This window comes from Mycteria americana, chromosome 8 (assembly GCF_035582795.1).
Source record: "Mycteria americana isolate JAX WOST 10 ecotype Jacksonville Zoo and Gardens chromosome 8, USCA_MyAme_1.0, whole genome shotgun sequence".
NCBI classification, from domain to species: domain Eukaryota; kingdom Metazoa; phylum Chordata; class Aves; order Ciconiiformes; family Ciconiidae; genus Mycteria; species Mycteria americana.
In genome coordinates this window covers 44,434,462-44,457,729 of record NC_134372.1, presented here as the reverse complement: position 1 = coordinate 44,457,729, position 23,268 = coordinate 44,434,462, and the positions used below count along the sequence as shown (strand labels likewise).

At 40.8% G+C, this 23,268-nt stretch overlaps 1 protein-coding gene and 1 long non-coding RNA gene across 3 annotated transcripts; one reads left to right on the top strand and one right to left on the bottom strand.

Moving 5' to 3' along the window:
• The first annotated feature begins 298 nt into the window (after window positions 1-298).
• On the top strand, window positions 299-5,613 carry LOC142414038 (uncharacterized). The gene is made up of 3 exons (XR_012776963.1): window positions 299-762; window positions 4,150-4,243; window positions 4,864-5,613. It is a non-coding gene; the product is annotated as an uncharacterized LOC142414038 (long non-coding RNA).
• Window positions 5,614-6,542: 929 nt separating this feature from the next.
• On the bottom strand, window positions 6,543-22,197 carry ATMIN (ATM interactor). 2 transcript variants are annotated; one of them, XM_075510882.1, is made up of 5 exons: window positions 21,919-22,197; window positions 16,236-16,361; window positions 15,068-15,267; window positions 13,731-14,073; window positions 6,543-13,472 (listed from the first exon to the last, which is right to left on the bottom strand). In XM_075510882.1, the coding sequence occupies exons 1-5, from the start codon at window positions 22,150-22,152 to the stop codon at window positions 12,243-12,245; spliced, it is 2,133 nt and encodes a 710-aa protein (XP_075366997.1). In that variant the 5' UTR covers window positions 22,153-22,197; the 3' UTR covers window positions 6,543-12,242. The 2 variants fall into 2 exon arrangements, with proteins under 2 accessions (XP_075366997.1, XP_075366996.1); XM_075510881.1 differs by having other exon boundaries at window positions 6,543-14,073.
• Between the last annotated feature and the right edge of the window lie 1,071 nt (window positions 22,198-23,268).

The following is a 23,268-nucleotide window of genomic DNA, read 5'->3' as shown; positions in this document are numbered from 1 at the left end:
ATTCATATTTTTAAACCTCCGTATAGGCTCTCTCCTTCCTTGTGCCCCTTTCAGCACTCCCCTCGTTTTTTGCTTCCAAGGTGCCCGGTTCTGTCGTTTCTCCCATTTGCCATTCGTGGCTGACGGCTCCTAGACACCCGCCCGTCATTAGGCTTCAGAGTCCTTCCCCACCGGCCATCTTCCAACCAGTGGCCAGCTTCCGGATACAAGGCTCTGCCATAGCCATGCAAATCCCAGGACCCGCGGGATCAACTGAGCTCGGGAGCGACCTCAGGAGCTCCCCCGCAGCGCCCCGCGGCCCGGACAGCTCTCCCAAGGCCAATTCGGCGTTTTCCCTTCACGAACAGGCCTCACGCAGGAGCCCCGCCATTTCCCCACGGAACGTTGTGGCGCCGCCGCGCGCCCCCCGCGTTGCCCGGGTAACCGCTGGGCGCCGGAGCAGGAGGGCGCCCCCCGCCGCCTCAGGCCGTTGCGGGGAGCAGCGGCCCGCGGGGTGAGGCGGGCGGAGCAGCGGCCCGCCTCAGGAAGCGGAGCGGGAGCGGGCGGCGGGTGTCTGCGGGGGGCCGGCGCCCGCGGCTGGTTCGGAGGCAGCGAACGTCAGGTGCCTCGGCTAACCGCTTTGGAATCCTTTTATAGAGATTTGGGGATGTTTTTTTATAATCACTTTTATACCCATGGTGAAGAAAAGGTGTGAAGAAAAATGTCCTCCGAGACACTGATGGAGGGAGCAGGGTTCACTTGTCACAAATGACCGCATCAGAGGTTAGATTAATCTGTTCTCTCTCGGGGTAAAACTGAAAACCGTGGGGAGGGGCTACGAAACCCCTCAGTTCCTTCTTTCCGTTCAGGAGGTCTGTCACTATGCAACGTTACAAAATAGGACCAGTGAGGAATTACAGTTACTTATTATTTTGTACTCGGAAGAAAATGCAAATAGCATGAGTGTTCAGTTACATCAGCAAAGACTATTTCTTCTACATTTTTCTTCTTACAATGCTCTGGCTTGTCTTAGATTTAACATGTTTCTCTATTTCCCGGTGCAAGGCTGGGGTAAAACTGATTCACTTGCCTGCTTCCAGCTGCAAAAACAAGCCAAGAAATGCAAGGCAAATGAAACTTCCAATTGCCAGTTTTGCTTAGACATGTTGCAATCTATTGACAACAGCATAGGTCAAGAAGCCAAGACCACAAGAAATCAATCAAAATCAGAAGGCGAGTTAAGCGTAGATGCCACAGCTGATACAGCTTCAGAAAGGAAGAGATTTCAACCCATTCTAGGAAGTCTAACTGTTGTCCTACAACATACGGCATTAAAATGGAAATACGTAACAAGTTACACTGTTCAAACATTCCAAGGTGAAATGAAGAACCTGCCAATAAAAAGAACACTGTCTGTGGAACCTGGAAGATGTGAAAAATCCAGAAGCTGTAAGGCATAGATTGATGTGCTTGATCCAAATGGCTCTGAATCATTAAGTCTTCACAAGCACTTCCACCTGTGACAAATGCCACTCCCAAGGATACTTCAGACCCTTCTTGGAAGAAATACAAAAGCCATTATCGCTCAGAAGATGCTCAATGGTACTTCAGCTGAGATTGCTTCCTGTAGTCACCATGTTAGCGCAACAGAGCAGAAGGGTGAAAAAGGAGCTGACATTGTGAATGATAAAGTGAGGGGACAAAAATACAAGTTCATGAATTGTAATTTATCTCAAGCCATACAAAGGTCTCACTCCTGCAGGAAGATCCTGAGCAGTTACACTGGCACTGTGCTTTTACATCAGACAGAAGTATTGCAACCATTTCTAATCCTATTGCTTTTAAAAAGAACAGTTGTCATACCCATATGCAGATTCCACATACAAACCAAAAACGATATATAAAACAGGATGACATCCAGGGCTCTTTAACCGATAATGTCAGGAACAGGTATGTTGAGGTCAAGGAAGGAAACGAATAAAAAACGCAGGAGGTTCCACTGCTTTCTGGATTACCTCCCTTAACAGTCAGTCACGCTGCAGGAGCTGCAGTGCCAGCTAGACTGACCTAACATTTCTATATTGTAATTTCATGCTTTTTTTTAGGCTTGTTAGACTGTGAGAAAAAAATAAAATTTCCTTGTGAGCAATGTGGATATTTGTAGTTTTTGTAGATGCTATTAATAGCATTATAAGGTGATGAACGCCAATTACTTTCATGTAGGTTTAGTTTCTTCTTCCATAAGACAGATTCATTAGAGCCTTAAATAGCTTATTCTGGGGATGAAGTGCAACCTCTTCATTTAGATTCACTCTGAATGACTACCATAGCCTAGCATGGTAATTAGGTATTTGATGCTGCTGAGCGCTGAAGCAATGCCTAACTTTAGGAACATTCTTAAATCCACGCTACTCCGCAAGGCATTTAATAATATTCTTAACTTAAACAGTGCTTAATCCTATTGATCTTCACAGAGAAACATTTGTATACATTCCTTGCTAATTGGGCACCTCAAAGAAATGGAAATTACCTGGAAAGCAGACAGTGCTGGGACTGACAGTTACTTTGAATTATTTTTTCTTACTCGTTGTAAGTAGATTCATTTTTTAAATCCTGTTAATGTGTTCTTTGCTTGTTTCCATTTAATATGTGTTCTGTGCATTCTGTTATTCACTTATTCTTGTTTCATCTCGTACTAAATGAGGGACTTTCAGATCAAGTTCTCTTTTGCTTTTGTGTTAAACAAAAACCGAAGTAAAACAGAGTCTTTCCACAGATACATGGGTAACTGCAATTCAGTTCAGCATTCAGGACAGAGATTGGTTGCAACTTACTCTTCCCCTCTTCTGATGCTTTGATAAACATTTGGAATAGGGAAAGATAATACCAGTGCAAGGCTCCCAGCAGCATATGGTTTCCACTTTAAAACAGATGGAGGAATTCAATGTCTTTTTAGATTAATTTCTTTACTAATAAACATGCATAAATGTAGTTTTTAGTAGTTTTCTGGCATCAATTTGTTAATCGTGTTCATCTTCAGGTATCTCAACATCAGAGCTAAAGAATAATCACCTTCTAGAGGCATAGTTTCAGTAAAATAGGTGATATGTATTCTACATATCTAAATGTGTTTTATTCCTTTAAAAAAATGGAAGGATGACATGGCTTCATCTCTTCACCCAATACTCAATGAAATGACCTATAGAGAAGAATGCAGGAGCTGAGTGCTAGCATTAAATAACAGCTCCAAGCAGTTTGCTTTGTCTCCTAATACAAATTTTCCTGGGAATTGCTTAGGGAAATCTGGAAACCTTTTAGAACACTAATTTGTATAGAAAGTATGTTACGATTCTTTAGGGAGCATTTCTTGAAATGGAGTGGCACATCAGCTTAAGATGCAGAGTATGAGAGTTGTTGCACTGGAGGTTAGAACAGGGCCAACATTTTTCTGGTAGCAAATGGGATTTTTCAAGCGACGGTACCTCTGTATTGGGGAGAGGAGTGCCACCTACTGAATGGCGAACAAAGTAAGCACCTATGCCAGAAACGGCACAAGGCTGCTGACAGGATTACTGTCTTCTGCATTCCCTCACTCTTCCTGAAGAACAAAAGCTAAACATTTCAATCTGAAAAGGCAGTAGTTTTTTATACCTGTTTGGTATTTTGTTGCAAGTCAAGAGGGAAAGTTCTAAAGAACCTACTAAAAAGTTATAAAGCTCTATTAAAAATAGGTCATTAGAGCTGATACTATGATCCATATGCATCTTGTGTCTCTTTCAATACTCTGGATATCTGAACACCTCAGCCAATGACTATCTGGAGTCAAGCTCTATCTTGGTTGTTAATTTCCAGGAAACATACACTTTTTGTTGTAGTAACTTGTCCTAACTGGTATTCAATTATGGTGCTACACTTACACAAGTGCAGTATCATTCTGACAGAACAGAGACACCCTCCATTTCCTTCCTTTCTTTGTAACCTTCCCACTATGGTAGTATCTTTTCTAATCCTGTTTTTCATGTTTAGATATAAAATGCAAGCTCTACAAAAGAAACATCCTTCACAAATAGCTCCAAGATAAATACATTCATACTTGTTTCAGTCCTGTTTTCTGCTAAACAGAAAATTCAAACATACATGTATCTGTGAAACTAGTAACATTTTCCATAGTCTAGGAGGGAAGATGGTCTCGCCCATTCAGACAACTGAAAATACTGCTGCTTCAGTGAGAAAACTGAAAAATGAACTGCATTACTAATTAACAGTAAGTAAAGTCAAACATGTTTGTTATAGTAATTTCAAGTTGCAGCCATTGCAGACAGGTAGTAAATTATTTAGGACTACAGAAAAAAAGTTTATTGCAGGGAAAACTATAAACTTTATTCCCATGTTTTCCAGCGTTTCATGCCAGATATGATTTTTGCTGCGGTTTTGAAACTGTCAAATCAGACAGATTAGACAGAGGTTTTACTACAACCTGATACAAGATAATATTTTTAAGAACCACACTCTCAGGTTATTGCTACAAGACCAGTAGCAGAAGATGAGAAAAGCTGCTAACTAAAGGCCTAGAACATAAAGACTTAAGCCACACACAACACTTCAGCCATCGTAAGCTTAATCAAGTTATGTGCCCTTGAATACACTGGGTTCTTCTACCACAGGAAACAGCAACTTCTTGTTTACGTGTAAATTCTCTCAAGACTAAAGCCATTCCTGTTCAAGGGAAGGAAATAAACTTAAGGGCTAGATCAGCTAGAAGTGCTTCCTGTATTCAAAGTGCCAAAACAAAACAAGCGAAAAGGGAATTCTTGACAACAATGTAAAAATACAATGATGGAACACCTGAAAGTTAAATCAACATTTTTTTCCCTTTTGTTTTAGGTCCAAACTGCCAAAGGACTGATTCCAGAGATCTCATTGTCAAATCCTGAAGCCAGAAAGAAAATCTGCCTCTAATTCTATTGTTTTGACAGAAAACAATCAGCTTGCCAGCATGCAATTTCTTTAAGTGAAGGAAACTCAGGAACTAAACACAAACCGGTCAGGGATGCTTTCACTGCCAGAAGAAGAAATAAGTGAATTCTCAGCAACAGCAAACAAGAAAGTAGTTAAAAAATACATGAGGCTTCTCTTCTAGGCAGCCATTATCTTCTTCTCAAGAGTTCATTTGTCCTGCCTTTTAGACTGTCTACCATTTGTGGAAGTTTCATGAGGATCAGTCTGTCAAAGTGTCTGACTTTTGTCCATGGGCCAAATCTGTTCTGAATAATGAAAAGCCTGGAATAACTCAGCCTAAACTAAGCAGAAGCATTCCTACAACAGGAATAGGGCTATTATTCCTAAAAGGATAGTCAGCATCTTATAAATTTGACTCTTTCATAATTTTAAATGCTCTGAACAGGAATTTAGTTTCTAGATACTGATGACATACTCCCCTCTGGAAATACCTTCCATATTTTCCACTAGGGCTGAACGCTGCCTTGTGCAAATACTTACCTTGGAGTATGACAGGACTGAAAACAGCAGCCTGCCATACGTCAGAGAATGTTTCATCCATGACTATAGCCGTAACAGTACAGATGAACTTTCAGTCAAGGAGCACCCACTTATTCACCTACTCTGAATTATATATACAAGGTATACAGGTAACACTAGGAATCAGCATTTTATATCCTCCAACTAACAGAAAATGGTGGGATCATGACTAAGCATGGGAACTGTAGAGGAAGAAAAGGGACAAAGTATGATCCATACTCCAAATCAACCTACTCTAGTTTTTTTTTTTTTTAAATATTCATAGTGGCAAAATTATTTTCTGTTACATAAAATATATTGCAAAATAATATAAGCTGTTAGAAAGGACTGTAATTTTCTAGTAGGATACTCTGAAAACTAATCATCATAATGCAGTTGAATTTCTACTTGATGTTACTTATGACTCTAGAGATCTTGAAAATTACAGGAGGAGTGGATGGTAAGGTAGAGGAAGAATGCAAAGTAATCCTTCTGTTCTGAGAGTCTTGTAGAAGAAAGGCACCTGTCAGTGAGCTGAAACTGTAGAGTTATTCCATTGTGTGTACAAGGTAATTAAAGACTAAAATTTGCATGCACTGCCGAGAGGTTTGAGAGGGAGCACCACTAGTGCAGCCAGCCTGGATGCTGCTAGTCAGAAGAATCCAGGCCAGCCTGTATGCATCAGATTCCACACGGAAGTCTATGCATGGGTTCACTTACAGCAAAGAACCTCTCGAATGGATTTGTTTCCAGTTTATGAAATGTAGCATCTTGACATTCTGATTACATTTGTGTTGCGAGTTTACACTTCCCAGGATTCACTGAGAAGCAGGACTGCACAGGAAGACTTTTGCCATCTCTGGAGATCAAGGACTTACATTGTAAGATAGTTTTAATCTACCACATCTCTACCAATTCAAAAGACACCCAGCTTTCAAAAGGTAAGATGTTAAGGAGCAATGGGTGGTACCTGACAACAGGCACTCAATACCCCACCCATGCCTCTGCAGGCAGGAGATCACAGCCATTAAAACAGAAGGCAAAAATTGATTGAAGTTAACTTTATTCCAAAATATGTATAATTTACAGGACTAAGTAAGTGCTTCATTTGTGAACAAAACATTTCAATACTTGTGAATAACTTACTCGTAGCTTTGTGTAACGCTTCAGTTTCCGACAGAGGGAAAGATGAAACAGTATTTTGGCACAAGGTTTCCTCTGCATGCATTAATATACTTAAAAGTTTCACAATTACTAGGACAACATTCCTTCTTTGGGATTGTCACTTGTAGAATAGGTCTAAGAAATGAATGCTTGCTTTTGTTTGCTCATTGCAAGTTTACTGGCTTAAATAGCAAGAATTAAACGTGGACATCCTCTGAAAATGTAATTTGTCCACTAGATCAAAACCCCACCAGTGATGAGAAGAAAAATATTTTAAGGACATTTCTCAGCCTTATTAACTCACACATGCTTTAGGAACGACTCACCCATGAGATGTATTACTCATCCATTCCAAATAATTACAAGTTTAAATTGGATCATAATCAGGTGTTGAATTCTGTAAGCTGAAACAAATATGGCTACCTTTCATATCTAGCTTTATCACAGATGCACTTGCAAATATCTGTAGATAGAAGTACTGTCAATCTAGCTCTGCATGCAATTGCTTGAAGCATGCATGTAAAGCATTAGTTGCTGTGAAATGTACAGTTTACATCATCACAAGTCATCTATTATATTCCACTGCTAGTTATGTTGAACATACTGCTGTAAAGCCAGTATATGAAAAAGAATCAGAAGTAAAGGACTCCTGTTGTTTAACTCAGCAGTTCCTTCAGGAGTTTCCACTGTTTCAGGCTGTCTGATTACATTTTTGATGAAGTGGAAGAGTCATGCGCACGAATGCAAACATACCCAAACATACCATGACTGCAAGGCAATGCAGAGATGAACGATGTAGTTCCTCGATTCTGGTCATTGCATAGCAATGGCATTTTAAACAAGAAAATTCAGTCATGCTCTAAGCAGCAAATCCTTCTAGCACACATTTAAATTCACATCAACTGTTTGAAAATGTCAACAAAAGAAACAGAAGACGCATGTTCACACCATGCATTGAAGCTTGCTCCCATTGAACAGCCCTATCCTCATAGTGTTCATATAAAGTTATTAATGGAAGTCTGTTTACAGTAGGCCTGTTCTACTAGGAAGACAAGCATAGCAGCACCTCAAACCAAACATGAATGAAAAAGCTTGCAAGGCCCAGAACGTTAGCAACCTTTTGGTGTGAATGTATTTGTGAACAGTAAATTGTACATTAAGATCATGTTTGAAAAAACACCACCACTTCAGAAACAGATTAAAGCAAAGGAAGCTGTACAACCTTAATAATAAAGGCAAGTACATTTGGTTCACTCCGAGTTGTCATTTCAGTAACTTATTCTTTTGCAAGTTGAGCACCCTATGTTGACTCAGTATGTGTCAGTCCTATTGACTTACCCTGTGTTTGAAAGGCTATTTAAAAAACCCTAACACCCTAAGATCCCAATCCTGCCAACACTCTCATCTCTACCCAGCCTTGCAAAAAATCAATTCAGAACTGAGTAAGCACATGAGCATGTGTTGGCAGGGTAAAGATTTAAAACGGTGGAAGGCAGTCATCTTTCTTTGCTCTGTTGCCTCTACACAATCAAGGTACATATGACTAGCAGGGAAATTCAGCCTTTTGTTCTCAACAGAAAGAATGACTGCATGTGTGCCTTGGAATAAAAATTCGTAAGGAGTGTTAGTTACACACACTAAGTTACAGACACTGATTGAATTGTTCAAAACTAGACATGGTCTCACAAGGCTTGTTTTACAGCTGTCTAATTTACAGCCACAAGTGTGTATATATATATTTTAAGATTTAATATCCTTTGGAAGTGAAAATTCTCTAGACATAAGCAGCTTTGCATAGCTAAGAATACGTAGCGTTAGTAAACTCTGACTTTAAAGTACCAATTTCTCCAGGCTGACATGAAGAGTTGGGGGAAGATTCCCTCCCTACCCAAAGCAGAAAGAAATATTTACAAGCATATTAGTGGAAATAGATGCAAATAAAGCCAAAAGTAGAAGAAACAGACATCTACTGTCCTAAAAACTTTTAGCATTGTGACAAACATGGAAGGCAACACGACAGACCTCTCATTTTTCAGCTGTATTGTGCTTATGTTCTCATAGAATGCATGTCCCAAATTTGCTATGTTTCATTTGTTTGATTTTTTATATACTAAAGAAAAGCTCAAGTGAAACTACAAAAATGACCAATTCAAATTTAGAGTAGCATTACACAGGCATCCAGATCAAGATCCAGCAATCACAGCATAACAGAATTAAACAGGAAATGCAAAGAGTAAGTAGAAGTAACATTAGTATCACTTCCAGATAAAAATTTGTGCTAAGAGGCTACGGAGAATCTGATGTTCCTTTCTGTACAGCAGTTCAAATGGCAGTAGAGGACATAAAAGAGAACAAGCAAAGTAGTAAGTCACTGCTGACCAATACTTACAATAGAGACAGTGCCTTGAAAATCAAATCAGAGACAAACTGCAGAAAAAGGGAGCTAAGTATCATTTTAGTACTACCAAGAAATACTTCTGACTGAAGTTTATTTTTAAAACAACGGCCAAAATAGAAAATTAGCCATTTTAAAGAACTTGTTCAAATTTGAAGAATTTGTAATATTCAGCAACAGTATTTCAGATCATGTTTCATTAGGTTTACTGTGGGATTCAGCAAACTATGAAGCCTGGTTGCAGTCTTCACATTTTCACAAAAATACTTAATAAATCCAAACTGAGTGACATCTGCCAGCAACATAGGATCCAAACCTGTTTCTGACTTTTATGAATAATTTATGGAGAACCAAATTTGTGAAGAAAGAAGTTAATTTTGGTCAGAATGAGCCACTCCCCTAAGACAATGCAGACATATTTAATGATTTCTTAATACTGCACTTTCAATGAATAATTTCATGTTGTAGTACTCTGTTCACCTAATTAAAGTTCAAACTATTTTAAACCCATAGGATGAGGGAAAGGAATGGTATTTGCATGTTCTAATAAAACACACGAAGCTCATAAATACTTTTAATTACACAGTACAATAAATGAGTAATGATTACATTGTAAGATTGCGTCCACACAAACCTTTTTTTTTTTTCCTGATAGTCACTGATGTTGGGAGCTTTGGCTTACATCATAAGAACGTGGCAATTCTCATTCTGATTTGTAAATTAGTTTCAAACTTCTTTATATGCGAGCTGGTCTCTCAGATGGCTACAATTCAAAGCCTTCTGTAATTCTGCTCCTCATCACCCAGGATTCCTTCTCTTGCAGAAAAAAGAACGACTTTCTAAATTCAGAGGTAATGAACAGCTTCTCACTTCTGCTGTCTACAGGTGTGGAAAATGCAGTTTTCCCCAACCAGATTTAACGTAACTGCTGCTCTTTCACGCATCAGTACAGACAACTTGCACATAGGAAACACAGAAGCCTATGTATGAAAAAAATCTTCTCTGGTATTCCAGCCAGGGGAAGAAAGGAGAAGGAAAAACACTTTAAAACCTGAAGATGCAAGATTACTAGAAAAATTCTGCAATAGAATAAATTAACCTAATTTTGTCATTTATTTTATTTCCCAATTTCAAAGTAGGCAGGTAAATATGAATCAGTCATATCTTCAGAAGAAACAGAATTACAAGCGACACCTTCCTTTTTTTAATATATCCCACCTTTAAGATCAGAACTCTAGGCACTGTGAAACATGGGGGGACTTTCCCCAAAGCAGAACTACTGTACTCCTGGGGGGAACTGCAGGATTCCTTTCTGCAGTTTCTTCAGCCAAAGACTGGAAGTGTCTGAACTCACACCTAGAAATGTTGAAAAATTAAACAGGCAACACAGCTGTGGTTTCAGGAGTTTTTCAGGAGGAAAACATGAGTTTCAGGGTTAATCTAAAGAGATTATTTCCAGTAAAAGTATAGACGCTTACCATATTAGGGTGTTAACTATGGTAAAGAGTGGTAGGAAGAAACAAAAAAAAAAGGTATTGCTCATTTTCAACAAAACAAGCTAGCTGCAATGGATGAGTAACTTAACTCCCACATCCTTGAGTTGAAGATATGAAGCACAAAGCATAGCAAGTCTTCAAAAACTAAGGCTTGGACATACATTTACTGATGGGCTGCCCAGTAAACATGCAGCCAATACCTCTCCTCTCACAATGGAGGAGTAAAGTCTGTTACAGGCCCAGGAACTCGACACAAAGAGGTTTCTCTCTTCAGTTACAGTAACAGAAACTAAAACCTGTCCAGGACAAAACCAGAGACCTACATTTTGCAGGTACGATTGTAAGAGATAAAAATTAATTAAGGCCAAATTCCAACATACATTCACAACTGGCTTAATTTTTTTTCATGCAAATGAAAAATACTGCAAACAATGGTATGAGGAGAAAGATGAACATTAAAAAAAATTCCAAGAGTTCGCAAGTTTCTTCTCTGAAAAATCAGTTTGTTTCAATTTAAGTATACTCAGAAAAACTCTCTAAAAGCTGCAGGAACGGAAGGCTACAGATCAATGTGTAAAAGCAAGATACAGCTGTTCTGAAAGGGCTTCTGTGAGCTGATCTCCCCGCTCTGTTGTATGGATTCCAATTGTTTTTTGAAGCAGGAAGTCCAAAACCAGAAGTCTAGGTGAGTGAGTATTTTAGAGAATTTAATTTCCCATTGCTAAAGATTCCTGTTAAGGTAATAGAGGTATAAACCACTGCAACGTTTCTCAACTTGTATCTTAATAAAGTTAGGACAATTTCAGCAAAAACAAATTATTCCAGTCTTTGAGGCACACACATTGTAACATTTGCATCTTACAGACAAAAATAATTTAAGCAAATCCCTCCTGAAGACTCTCAAAATGTTAGTCCCATTTATTACACTAGCTAAAAGGACAACATACTAATTTTCCCTATAATTACGTATTCCAAGTTCTTTTCCTACCCTTCAAAGGTCATCAGTGCCACTCAGAAAAAAAAAAAAAAAGTACTGCTTTCTACATATTTTTAATAATAAATATATTCAACAATTCAAGAGTCTATATGTGTCTAGTGTGTTTGACAGGTATTTGGAAAATACCAACTTATGCAGGAGAAAGAGCTGTGAAGGCATAAAGTAAAAGACGACAATACGGCTTATTATGTCCATGCCGGATTTAAAATACAAGCTACTAAAAAAAGTAAACAGAAGTAGCTTACACTAACAGAATCCTCCCCCGTAAGTTCAGGGAAGCACCTGAATTGGACAGGTCAGGGTTTTGGTCCAGCACATTGGAACCCTATATGTAAGCCAGGAATAGACAGAGAGAAGTAGATATATAGAACAACTTTAGAAGTTCTTCCATTTAAATGAAAGCAGTATCAGCTTTGTAAAGAAGTTTGAGGAAAAAACATAGGCACCACAAATTTTTTTTTTAAGGTTCAAATGTACATTAACATGTTACAGCCCCCCCTCCCCCCCATTTATACACACATAGCTTACATGAAGTTACATATTCAACAGAGTACCTTCGGCATGAAAAGTCTCTTAGGCCAACTGCTCACAGTAACTACATTCAATAATGCAAAGTGGATAACTCGGTCAAGTCATCTCTCCCACCCCAATAACTTAATTTCAAACCACAGGAAACAGTTATATTACATAGCACTCAATGGCTGGGCTTGTCAGAGCTCTGAAACAAGGAGCACAGCTCTTCACAGGTCTGTGTTTCTACTGAGCTGAACTGGGACTCCATTGTATTCCAGGCTAGGTCAGCTAGAAGAAAGTCATCCATTGCTGTCTGTGTCTCATTGCTGGTAAGGAATAAACTCCCTAGATTCTCAAAGCAGCTATCCATAGTCTGTGTTTCAGTGCTGCTGAGCTGGACTTTGCTTTCAATATTCTGAGTAGGTATGTTTTTAGTAGCCAGATATACTTCCGTCTGGGTTTCTGTATCAGATGAGTCAGTACTCATTGAGAAACTAGACTGTTTCAGAATACTTCCTAAAGGCAGATGGGTATTACTGTCCAAGAAGAAATTCAAGTCTGTCTGTGTCTGTGTGTCAAACATCTCCAAACCTAAGAAGTTAGAATTTCCTCGGCAGCTATATGATTGAGTGGCACTATCTGAAAATAAGAAATCAGTCTGAGTTTCAATGTCCAGTGACTCCAAAACCGGCTCAGAGTTTAGGGTACCCAGCTCGCTCTCTTCAGTCTGAGTTTGGATATTGGATGCTGAAAAGAACTCTTCAATGTCAAAGTCTATTCCTGTGCTCTGTGATGGACCAGATGGCAGATGTGTGTCAGCATTAGAACTTGTCTCAGACAAAAGGCCACGATTATCCAGTGTCTGGCCAGACATGTTTCCTGAAAAGATGTTTTCCAGATCACTTAGTAGGTCCATTGTCTGGGTTTGATTATCCATCGTATTTTGAGGTGGAAGTATATTAGTCTGCGTATTGAAGCTGATAAGGGATTCAGACTTCACCGTATCTTGATTCAGGCTCTTGCAATTACTCCTTTGCAGCAAGGTTTGATCTATATTTGCAGACATTAAATTGTTTTCTGGAAGTTCAATGTGAGTAGAAACATTATATGATGAATGAACATTGTCAAAGATGTCACTGCACATTACACCCTGGTCCATTTGCACTCTTCCGTCAATAGAGTCCTGCGTCCTACTGGTTTGAGTCTCTCTAGAAATGCCACATGTTGGAAAACAAACCTGACTAAAAGCATCAGTCTGAGCAGCTATGGATGAAGTCAGTTTGGAAGCAGGCAGCAGCGTCTGTGTTTGTACGCTGATAGGTAACGAAACCTGTGAACTGAATGACAGATCTGTCTGAGAGCAAGAGGATACAGAAGAACTGGGAGTCCAGGCTGCAGCCGGTACAAAGTTCTGTGAAATATAAGATAAGTCAGTCTGTATATTTATTGAAGAAATTTTATTCTTGTGACACACATTCCCTAGCTCTTGCCCTGTGTTATTCGATGTAACCTTATCCCACTCAACTTGTACACCAGTACTTACTGGTTCATGATCACCAGAATTTGTCACTTTTGAAACAGGCATACTATCTTTAAATACAAGTGTTTCTGCCTCCAGTGCTGGAATCAGAATTCCTATAGATTGAGGCAATAAATGAACAGTACTTACAACTGAACCTTGATTATCAACAGCCACTACAGCAGGCTTGACAGAAGAGTCTGTTGCAGAGACATATATAGGCAAGTGAGCAAGCTGCATCACTGGAAGTTTAACCAAAGCCACCTTGGGCTTTGGTAAAAGCATCTTCGGCGTACATTTTGGCTGCATTTGGTTCGTGAAGTTAGAACTGCAGGAGCCGTCAAGAGAGGCCACTAGTTTCACTTCAGAGGACTCCAATTCCTGAGTGCCAGGATTATTATTGTGTGTATTGATGAATGCTTCATTTGCTTTCTCTGCCAACTTCTGATTATGTACGGAGGTTTCCATTTTCCTTTTCTTACTAGGAGGATCCCTGTGAACATGAGATCAATAATTTATACTCCTTTCAAGCACAAAACATCTGCCTTCCATTCTTTTGAGTCATGGCATTGAAAATATAAACTGAAGGCACAGATGAGGTTGGATATGAGAAGACAACTAATCCTGATTAAAACATAGAAAGACTCCATGAACTTCAGTTTTGTAAAATTTCATTCCTCACTCTCCCATTTAAAACAGAAAAAAAGGTTACCTTCTTTATGGAGACCTATTTCTAAACGAAGGTGGAAGTTTAGATGGCTTCTTCCCCCTTGTACGTTAAGCACTCAGATTTGAAGACATGTTTAATTTGTTACTTCGATGCTAACTCAGACTGAGCATTGAAGGGACAGTGCTCTTAAAATTAGTGTACAGGTAAAGGTCTCTCATGGAAACTGAAGATACAATTAGCACTCCTTCACACAAAACTTAATTTTGCAGCAGTTGAATCTCCAAGACAGACAGGCTAGGCCTCAGGAAACAGATTACCCTTTATGAAACTTATGTGCACATTAAGACAACTATAAATCTAAACATGTATAGAGAGGCATTAAAAAAAAACCAAACCATCCACAAATACTTGCAAAGATGACTAGACTATAAAAGAAAACAAACTGAACTGCATTCCACACCACAGTTACCAGCTATAAACATTTCCAAATCACCTCTACTCTCACAGAACTGTAAAAGTAGATGCAACAAGAACCACTAGCATTTTTATGCCATGCAGTGCAGTGTCATCAGTACTTTTTGTTTTATATGTGGGAAAACCTGATCTTATTGATTAGACAATCATCATTGCCTTCCACAAAACAGAAACTACTAAAAGCAACAGAACAAAGAAACTGCAAACTGCTTTACAAGTAAAACAATGTGAGCCTATTTCCAATTTAATCAACAGAAAGGAGACAAAAAGCCAGTACATGGGAGACAGAAGAGGACTCGGTGATGAATATATAAATATCATTACTTAACTGCTTCGCTTTTACCTGTGTTCTGCAGGAATTTCATGGCCAGTTCTGTAAATATGAGACAGTAATGCTGTTCTGCTGGCATAAGGGCACCCACAAGTACACTGGAAAGTCTTGCCACAGACCTCTATATGCCGTTTCAAATACCATTCTGTACCATAGGAGTTACTACATTTATCACATTTGTGCTTCTTTTCAGCATGCATTTTCATAAAGTGCTAGAATACACAATGAAAAGTAAACATTAGCCTTCAGCTACGAGAAAAAAAAAGAAAATCATGTTTAGGGGAGACATTAATATTTGCATTTTTTTAGTTGTTAAATAGCATTGAAGAGTAGAATTAAAAATTTTTTAAATATAATTAGGAGTAAGTTACAAACTTAAAGAAATCAACAGAAAGAATTTAAAGTTTGCAAATCTGCTTGTGCTATGTGCATCTTAAAACAGATAAAGATTTGTGTGTCCTAACGCTACTGGAGGTTTCCTATGGACATTAGTAAGTCCATAAATGAATCTTGCCAAAGAGCGTTGTAAGTATATGTTGCAACATGTGCACAGTCCTGAAGATCTACAACTGAGCAAACAGTCTCACGTCAAATAGGTCAACTTCAGAGCAGACATCAGAATTTTTCCTTTTCATTTACGGCACCAAGTGCTAGCCACTCATCTCCTATGGTCTCCCCAGCTTATCAAGGTAAGCAACAGCAGAAGAGTGCTTTTTTAACTCACTCATGCAGAAACAAGTCTTACATGTTTTCTTAAACAGGTAACTATTAAACAAATGGATTTTGATACTAAAGCAGAGAAAAAACTCTTAATTCTTGACCACTTGAAAAAGCAGTTTAAAAGCATCAGCCACGTTTTAAACCTTTATTGGTCGCTACTGTGATTTTTTTTTCCCCCTCTTTGATCTTTCTCTGTCTTTTGAATTTGTGGAGAAGGGCTGTCTTCTAGTTTAGCAGAACATACTGGCATCTGCCTGATCAAAAGGTTTAAGTCCTCTAATAGCAACATGCAAATTCATTAACCATATGCCCATGTGGAGTTTCTGCATACAATTCTCCAACTTCTGGATATATGCTGAGAAGCTTTGCTCGTATCTGAATGCAAAAGCATACTCTCTCTGGAGTAGAGACAGTCAGGACTAAGTCAGCATGAAAATAGTACTTTAGGAAATAGGAATACCTGTTTTACAAGTGAAAATTGGGAAAATGGTCTGTTTGGTCCTCTAGGGCAACCTTCAATAGGACAGCAGTAGAATTTCTGTGAAGTTTTCAAACCCTTCCTTATTGGTGCATTAATTTTTCCATCCTGAAAAAGAACCAGTTGAGAAGTTGACAATTCTACAGGTTTGCATATTGAAGACAACATTCAAAATACACATCAACTTTGGCTCACTGAGTTTACACGCCTCAATGAGTTGAGGGCACTTTCCTGAGTGATTTGAAAGTTCAAATGGAGTTTTTCACCTATGTGGATGCTACTTTGCAAACACACCGTCAAAATTACCAAGTGAAATTACAACGAGCTCTACAGAGTAGTGGTACTGTACTATTTACTTTTACCAAGATACTCGCTGCCCCAAGCCAATTATAACCGCCTTTTGTGTTATTTGAGCCAAAAAGCTTTCCCTCCAGATACTACACTACACTGCCAATTCAATGTGGTTTTACTTGTTAGTAGCACAGGCTACTTGAAGCTCCATTACAATTAGTCACACACTGTGTAACACAACATTTCCCTGACATTGTAATTCTGTTGGCACTATTTAGAGTTTACTTGTAATAAAATGAAAAATGCCAAGTACGCTCTGCCACTTAATTCAGATCATAAACCAAATCTCACTTAAGTCTATGAAACTAACAACTGGTATACTAATTATGAACCTCCAAACATGAAGTGACTGGTATACATGTGCTTTCCATGTGATCTGCCTCAGTGACCATCACGTGTACACTACAGAAGAAAGCAACATAACTTGCTGAAAGAGGACCTCAAAATACACATAAAAAGGACGGAGTAGTGGGATTGTCCACATTGTTCAACCACATAGAACCTATTCCGATTGAGGACAGAGCCATGGAAACCAGACAAGACGTATCCCTCTAGACATATCCTATCTGAAAGTGTCTCAGTGGAAACATCAGGCATCTGTGTCTAAGCAAAAAATTAAAAGTGAACTATTAACAATCTGATGCTCAGAGTAGCTGTGAGTCTCCTTACATCCTGAGACTGAGTAGGAGGCCAACCAAGTCCCCAGAGCCAGTTACAGGAGTCCACGATGACATCCCCAAGATGATTATTTAGGGAAGAATTACCAGAGCATGCCCTCTTTGAGCTATGCACCTGATTTTCCTTAGCATGACGACAGTGACAGTAAGCATGGTAAGTGGCGGAATGTTGATTTTACACCAGTCACTCCCTAACTACCTTCTTTGGGCAGATCTCCAGCTGCTTCGTGTTTACACAGGTTAGAGCAAACATAAGGAATCCACCAAGCGCAACAGTCATCCCATGTGAAGCAAACAGAAAGTATGTACTGCAGCTGCCAGAACACAAAGGGGTTCACCGCTCACAGCCCCGCTTCTTACCTAGCTACAGGTAGTCACAACCCAAGAACTCTGTGTTCCGAGCTTCTCCTGCCTTGCTTTTGAAGTATTCATTTCTTTTGCACATCAGGAATACCATGAAGCAGATGAGCGGGACACTTCCATGATTTTGTTTTTCCTCAAATCATCTCTCAATCTAAGCTACTCTGTGTAAAATGTATCCGTTCAAGCAATATTTCAGTTATATTTCCACACACTCAACACTGCTACTTGCTGACATTGCCACAAGTTCATTTTTGTTAACGACATACCATACTCAAAGAAGCAAAATTTAGAGGCTCTCAACCAAAATGATCAACTGCCATTTCATCAAGAAAACCTGGAATAATTCTCTAAAAAGGGAGTTTTCATGTAATGTTTTAACATTCTAAGCATCTTTATGTACAGCAGTTTTCCCCATGGACAAACTATTCATAAACAGGCCTTTTTTATCTCCGCTGAATAACTACTGTGATTCTTTTTGCACCTCCTAGAGCCACTGCCCAAAACAGGAACATGACTCAAAGAAATCTAGTTGTTCCAACCCCACTGCCCCCAATTACACTTTTTAACCCTGAGTTCACCCAGAAACATCTTGACCAGATGCCATTCTCAAAGTATTCAGGAGAAAAAAAGATTTGCCTTTAAGTCAAAACTATGTTTGGTCTCTCCCACTGCAGACGAAATCAATACGCTTAGTAAGTGGCAATTGGAGTTACTTATTCCTAAGTAAGAAGTTGTTCAAAGTGTGTTATATTTAATGTCACAACCCAACAAATGACAGGGCAATATGGGAAATATATTCAGGCACTTAACAAGTAAACTCAGTCAGGTTATTTAAAACTACTTAAGTACTAAGTATAGAATAACACCAAGTGTTTAAAAGCTATATAAACATGAGTAAGACGCTTTTTTAACAGCCGGAACATAGACTTTCGAGGCACAGATCACAACAAATTTGTTGTGACAAGTTGAGAGACAGTCTACACATATAAAGTAACCCTATCCAGACAGTAATCTTGTTTTGACCATCTTCAAAGTCCTCCTGGCTCTAAATGGTTAATCTTACATCTTAGAAACCTGTCTGGCCAGTCATATTTCAGACGTTCTCACAAGTCTTTTCCTTGTATGTCTGATTTTACTTCCCACGTTTCTATAATAGCCGCCTGCCACAATATTGGTAGATATTTGTTCAATTAACTTCTCACAGCACAAACGCTCATTCTGTAAGGAATACTGACATTCAGACCGGGCTTGTGGCAACAACACGGAAATCAGAAAGTAACAGTCCTTGCTAGTGATTTAGTCAAGGTGAACTTAGTGACGTCTTGCTTTCCTGCAACAGAAAGGCTTACTCCAAAGGATTAGTTTAAAACATTAAGTTACAGTAGACCATAACCAACTATTTAAAACATTTTTTTTTCAGCAGCAGATCATGCATTTCTTTACTAAATAGCATGGAGAGAAGTGCATTTATTCTTATTATAAAAACTATTGTGGTAGTATAATATTTGCATTTGGGTAACCTACCCCAAGGGTAAGCCACCCTTTCCAGTCCACCACTGACTACAGCCTCCCTGCCATCATAGGAATCCACAGAATGCTCTCCTTTACATGAACTCCTCTAGCTTCATTTTTAAACCACACAGAAGTCTTCCCCTTCTCCACTTAAAATAATACAGACGAAAGACCAAAGAATTAAAAAAAATTTCAAGCCTAATATATTAAGTGCCAGTTTATACCCACTGTTCTCATATTTTATTGGCTTAGTTAAGCTAAGGAGCCAGAAGATAAACATTTACATATCAACACTTAATCATATCTTCTTTTGTTAGGCCAAACAAGCCAAATTCTTCTGATTTCCCTTTGTCAGACACACTTGCCATTCATCACGCTTCGTAGCCCTTTTCTACACCTCTTCTAGGTTCATTTTAGCTTATTTGAATCAGATTCCTACCCTACAGCAGTGACAGAGAAGATCCTTCCGACATATTTTAGGATTGCACTTCTCACAGCAGCATTACCCTAAACGCTCATGCGCGTATGACCAAATAGCTTTTGTAAGTGTTTCCCATCTCAGTTATTTCTGTTACAAACCAGGACTGACCAAATATTTTGTTAGCATTCCACAAGACTATAACCTTGTACTACTGCACGTGACTCTGTTTTTGCAGGGTAATCTTGCTTTCCTATGTAAATGTCCTTCCTCTGCAGCGACAATACCTCATAGTTTTTGGTATCAAAAGATCCTACTGGTGCTACTTTTATTAATGAACATTAACTAAGTCAACCTCCCTTCTCTTCAGCACTACTACGTTCTCTCCTTCCCCAACAGCTTCTTACCATCTCATTTGTGAAGCTGCCTCTTCACTAATTCCTCATGTTTCACTAACAAATGCAATCTACTAAATTCTTTTTGTCTGGGGAATCAGTTCTCTTTTAAAACTAAAATAGTAGTCCAAGTTCATCTTTTCTGGAGAAACAGAGTAACACACAGCTAGATTTATATCCTTCTACCTTTGTATCTTTATCCTTTCATACAAGATGCATTCTCAAGCTGTGCATAATACTGAAGATATTTTATCTAAGACATAGTACAGAAAAATTAGCCTCCCTTAAGCCTCAATAACATTTTACTCTCAATTACAATGTCCTTGGAATAAGTCAGATGTTCCTGAAAATCTGCATCCATCCCTGTTTCAGTATTTATCCAAGCTATCACAAGATTTAGTAATTAGGTGTATGAAATATGTTATAATTCTACAAGGCACCAATAGTGAATAGCTATCCAGGCAATTGGTGAGAAAGCAGCATTTCCTCACCCATCATACCCTGAACATCACCCACTAGCTGCAGTCCTCACTGTCTGCTGTATACGCTCAGAGTACAAGCTCACAACCAAAACGACCGTCTGCTAAACCTGAATGAACGTTTTCAGCTTCTGTTGTACCTCCACTCATACGTACATGCGAGAGATAACACACACAAAAGTTGTTATCTCATATTAGGGAATGAAATAAAACAATCAGAGATAGGACATTGCAAGTATGCTTGAGACTATTTCCTTTTGTTCATCACAAATGATCATCTGTAACACACGCTTGATTCTGTAATGAGCCATTTCACAAAACCAGTGTGTTTATTATTTGCCCACTGGGGCTGCATTTTCAGCATGCAGCTACGAATGTTGCACTTGAAGTTTTCCAGGAATAGGATTTGTCCTCACACACTTGGCATTATGATTTTGAGAGAAGTAAGGATATTTTTCTGAAAGGCCCACACTCAAATAGATGCTTGCTGAACTGTGGCTCTCCTCCCCCCCGGTACATGCTGCGTTTTCTCAGGAGTACTATGGTAATGAGGGCTCGTTTCCAAAATGGCATCCATCTAGGTTTTTTTTGGCTCACAGACATTTTTAAAAAACAAACAAAAACCCCAGCATAACAGCACTCAGCGTTTGGATTATGATGGCTTGCCAACTGCTAAGAGTAGGAAACGCAGTATGTTTGCATAGCACCTCACAAGCGGGGCTATACTGTCTTACTGCAGAAAGATAAGCAATAAGCAAATGAAATAACAGAAACTGAGTCCCAAAGAACTTTTAACTGCCTTTGTTATGTTTAGCACTGGTACACAACTGGTTATTTTCTGTAAGTAATTTTAGTGGAATTCTCAGTACAACTGGTCAGACTGCGCACAGGCACACACTCCTGTATTTACACATCCACCTGCACAGGCTCTTCACGTGGGGGAGATTTAAAGAAGAGACAACGAGAAACGCTTCATTATCCCCATCTAGCATACCGCCCCCCCCCCAGTCTTGCTACACTCCACAAAGTAGACCCCAGCGAAGCCAAACGCTGCAGTCGCCTCCGCGGGACGCCCCCCGGCCCGCACACGGCCGCAGGCCCCCGAGGGGCCTCGTCCTCTCGCCGAGCAGGAGCGGATCCCCTCACCCGCAGCGGGCGGGGGCCGGCGGCCTGCGGCTCGGGGCGAGCCCTCGCAGCGGGGCAGGGGCGGGGAGGAGGCCCAGGCGCCAGCGCCCGGCGGGGCGAGGCCAGACCTCCGGCGGGGCCCCGCGGTGGCCGCGGGGGCTTCGGCCCGGAGCGGAAGAAGGAGCTGCGCCATTACATAGCCCCACGGACCGAGCTGAGGTGAGGGGCGGGGCGCTCCCTCACCTCCCGCCGCAGCCCCCCGCGGGGCTGAGCGGGAGGGAGGCGCCCGGCGGGGCTGACCTCGCCTCACCGCGCGGCGGACCCGAGTCGGGGCGGCGGCGGTACCTGGAGCGGGTGGGCCTTGCTCAGGTGCATGTTGAGGGCCGGGCTGTTGGGCAGGACCTTGCCGCAGCCGGGCACCGTGCACAGGATGTTGGTCCTCACTTGGGACAGCTCTGTCACCGAGGGCCGCACCAGCTCGCCGGCGGGCGGCAGATCCCCCACGGGCACAGCCGCCGGCGCCGGGGGCCGCCCCAACCCCCCGCCACGCCGCCCGGCTGCTGCCGCCGCCGCCGCCATGTTGCTGTCAGCTGCTCGGCCCCCCCACTTCCGGGAGCGGCCGCCAATAGTCATCGCCGCTCTTGAATATTCAGCAGTCGCGTGGCCCAGCCCCGCCCCCCTACGTCAGCGCCCCGCTGCGAGCAGCGGCGGGCTGGGCCGGGTCGGGGCGCGGCGAGGGAAGGGAAGGGAAGGGAAGGGAAGGGGCCAGCAGCAGCCTCGGCAACCGAGGGAGGACGCGGGGAACGCTTCCACGGCAAAAAAGGAGAATAACGGCGTAGGCGTTAGAGAGCCCACGGAGCTGGGGCATGTGAACAAGTGCCTGTGCCAGGCTTTGCCCCGCCACCCTGCTGTGGTGTCTGCAGTAGGACTGCGGCCTCTCCTCCCCAGAGCGGGTATTTTGCATTTACTTACTGATCTAGACTTGCCTTTTAAAGAACCCATGGCAATACACAGGAGTTTTTCCGCTAAAGCTTGGCCAGTTAAAGGAAAAAAAAAAAAAAAGTACGTTACGGATACAGAGCCCACCCTTAACTGGGGACGAGTTCCCTGGTGGGTGCAGCTGCCAGGATGCGCTGAGGCCTTGGGTTCATGGCAGAGCCCCCCTCCTCCCATCTGCGTGCGTTCTGCTTGCGTGTGGCTAATGAATACATGCCTGCTTGCCTGGAACTGCTGCGTAGTTCCTATCATAGCCTCGGTTACAGGAAGTTAGAGATGAAATGCATATCCGAAAGTCAGAGAGACCAACTTTTCAATTGTTAAAAAGGGAATGGAGACTGCCTTTGCTGGGAACAAGAGGCAGAAATGGGCAGTAGGCCAGGTACTCACAATGCTTTAGAGCATTTTGGAACTTCACCTTTATGGTAAATCATTATCATCTCAGGCATTTAAGTTACTTGGGAGAAAGCATTAGGAAGAAAAAGTTGCACAGAGTGAAATGCATACTGGGATCTTAATGGGTCTGATGCCTGGAAGGCTCTACAAGGGTTCGAGTGGGAGAGGTTAAGAGCCAGCTCTTGATGTCTACCACACATTCTGTGTATCACAAAACCTGGAATTCTTTCAGAATCCTAACATTAAGTATTTTGTCACACTAACTTTTAAATCACACAGGTGGAAGCCCTAAAAATATATCAC

Bases quoted from the DNA above. Each gene is read 5' to 3' on its own strand.
- ATMIN (XM_075510881.1), bottom strand. From the start codon at position 22,152: ATGGCGGCGGCGGCGGCAGCAGCCGGGCGGCGTGGCGGGGGGTTGGGG. The intron at 16,362-21,918 runs GTACCGCCGCCG...GTTCTTTTTCAG, and splicing joins GCAAGGCCCACCCGCTCCAG to GATGGAAAAATTAATGCACC. The intron at 15,268-16,235 runs GTATTCCTATTT...TGTGTATTCTAG, and splicing joins AATTTTCACTTGTAAAACAG to CACTTTATGAAAATGCATGC.